Source organism: Pundamilia nyererei, unplaced genomic scaffold (genome assembly GCF_000239375.1).
Source record: "Pundamilia nyererei isolate P.nyererei 1_Seehausen unplaced genomic scaffold, PunNye1.0 scaffold05716, whole genome shotgun sequence".
Taxonomy (NCBI): domain Eukaryota; kingdom Metazoa; phylum Chordata; class Actinopteri; order Cichliformes; family Cichlidae; genus Pundamilia; species Pundamilia nyererei.
Genome location: NW_005193117.1, coordinates 1 through 1,308, shown reverse-complemented (window position 1 = coordinate 1,308; position 1,308 = coordinate 1). Strand labels below are relative to the sequence as shown.

General features: G+C 40.7%; 1 protein-coding gene across 1 annotated transcript; it reads left to right on the top strand.

Annotated features, from left to right (window-relative positions):
- Positions 1–61: 61 nt before the first annotated feature.
- LOC102195397 (mu-type opioid receptor-like) lies at positions 62–1,290 on the top strand (the record flags this gene model as incomplete). Its single annotated transcript, XM_005755963.1, has 2 exons — positions 62–271; positions 1,105–1,290. Coding segments are annotated over exons 1-2 (396 nt in total), but the record flags the coding sequence as incomplete, so codon positions are not given.
- Positions 1,291–1,308: the final 18 nt, after the last annotated feature.

Here is a 1,308-nt window from a genome sequence, read left to right as displayed (position 1 = left end):
AGGCAGTAAGCAAAAATAGAGTTTGTTAAATACATACACATGCATATGATGAATGTTTATGATGACTCTATCCTGTGTCTTCTCAACCTGCACAGACACAGGCATAGTGGACTGCAAGCTGAATTTCCCCCACCCCGCCTGGTACTGGGACACCCTGCTCAAGATCTGTGTGTTCATCTTTGCCTTCATCATGCCCGTCCTCATCATCACTGTCTGCTATGGCCTCATGATCCTGCGGCTAAAGAGCGTGCGAATGCTGTCGGGCTCCCAGGTTGGAAAAATGCATTTTCTTTCAAAAGCCCCAAAATTGCATATATAATTTCTTTCTCTTTTTTTGCATTTTGTCAAGGGGCTTTAATTAGATGCAAATTGTGCATTTTCTAAAATTATTAAACCTTGGGTATAAACCTAATTGATTTTATTTTTCAGAATAATGAGGCACAATAGCAACCTGCCCAGAGCATGCTTGCAAATATGGTGCTCTCATCACTCTCAAGTCCAAGTAATTAGGGAAAATCAACTTAAGCCTGAGGTTGCGGCTTAGTTTTAATTAACCTCTTAGTGCTCACTAGCATGAATATGGGTAGAATGAAAATTCTGCTGCCATGCTTTAAAAAGCATCAGCTTTCTCTGAATGAATAACGATTTAATGAAAAACATAAACATACAAAGGCAAATCACAATTTTTTTCAACACAAGAGTCTAATGACCAAAATGCCTCAAAGCTAGTTGTCTTTTTTTATTCAAAGGGGGGGAGATAAACGGTGAGGTAACACCACACTGGAATGCACGACAGTAACCTTTCACTAAGTATTTGAGTTGTTGCATAATGAAAACATCCTAAAGCAGAAATAAAAGGAAGAGTAAACATTCTTGTACACAGGATTTGTTACTGCCTATAGCTCTTAATTCTCTCCTCTTACTCTCTCATCCTCCCTTTCAGGATTACATTCTCCAATCTCCATCCTTTTCACACACTGGCCTCTCTGCTCTGTCATTCTTTCGTTATTATTTATCTTTCCCTGCCATCTCCAGTTTTTTTCTTTTTCATCTTTTCACCAGTCTTATACCCATCACTAATCTGCCTAACTTTTTCACACACAGGAGAAAGACAGGAATCTGCGTCGAATCACCCGCATGGTCCTCGTAGTGGTTGCCGTCTTCATTGTCTGCTGGACTCCTATCCACATCTTTGTCATCATCTCAGCTCTGATCACCATCCCCAACTCCACTTTCCAGACTATCACCTGGCATTTCTGCATCGCTCTCGGCTACACAAACAGGTGCCTAGCAGAGAAAAATATGCAC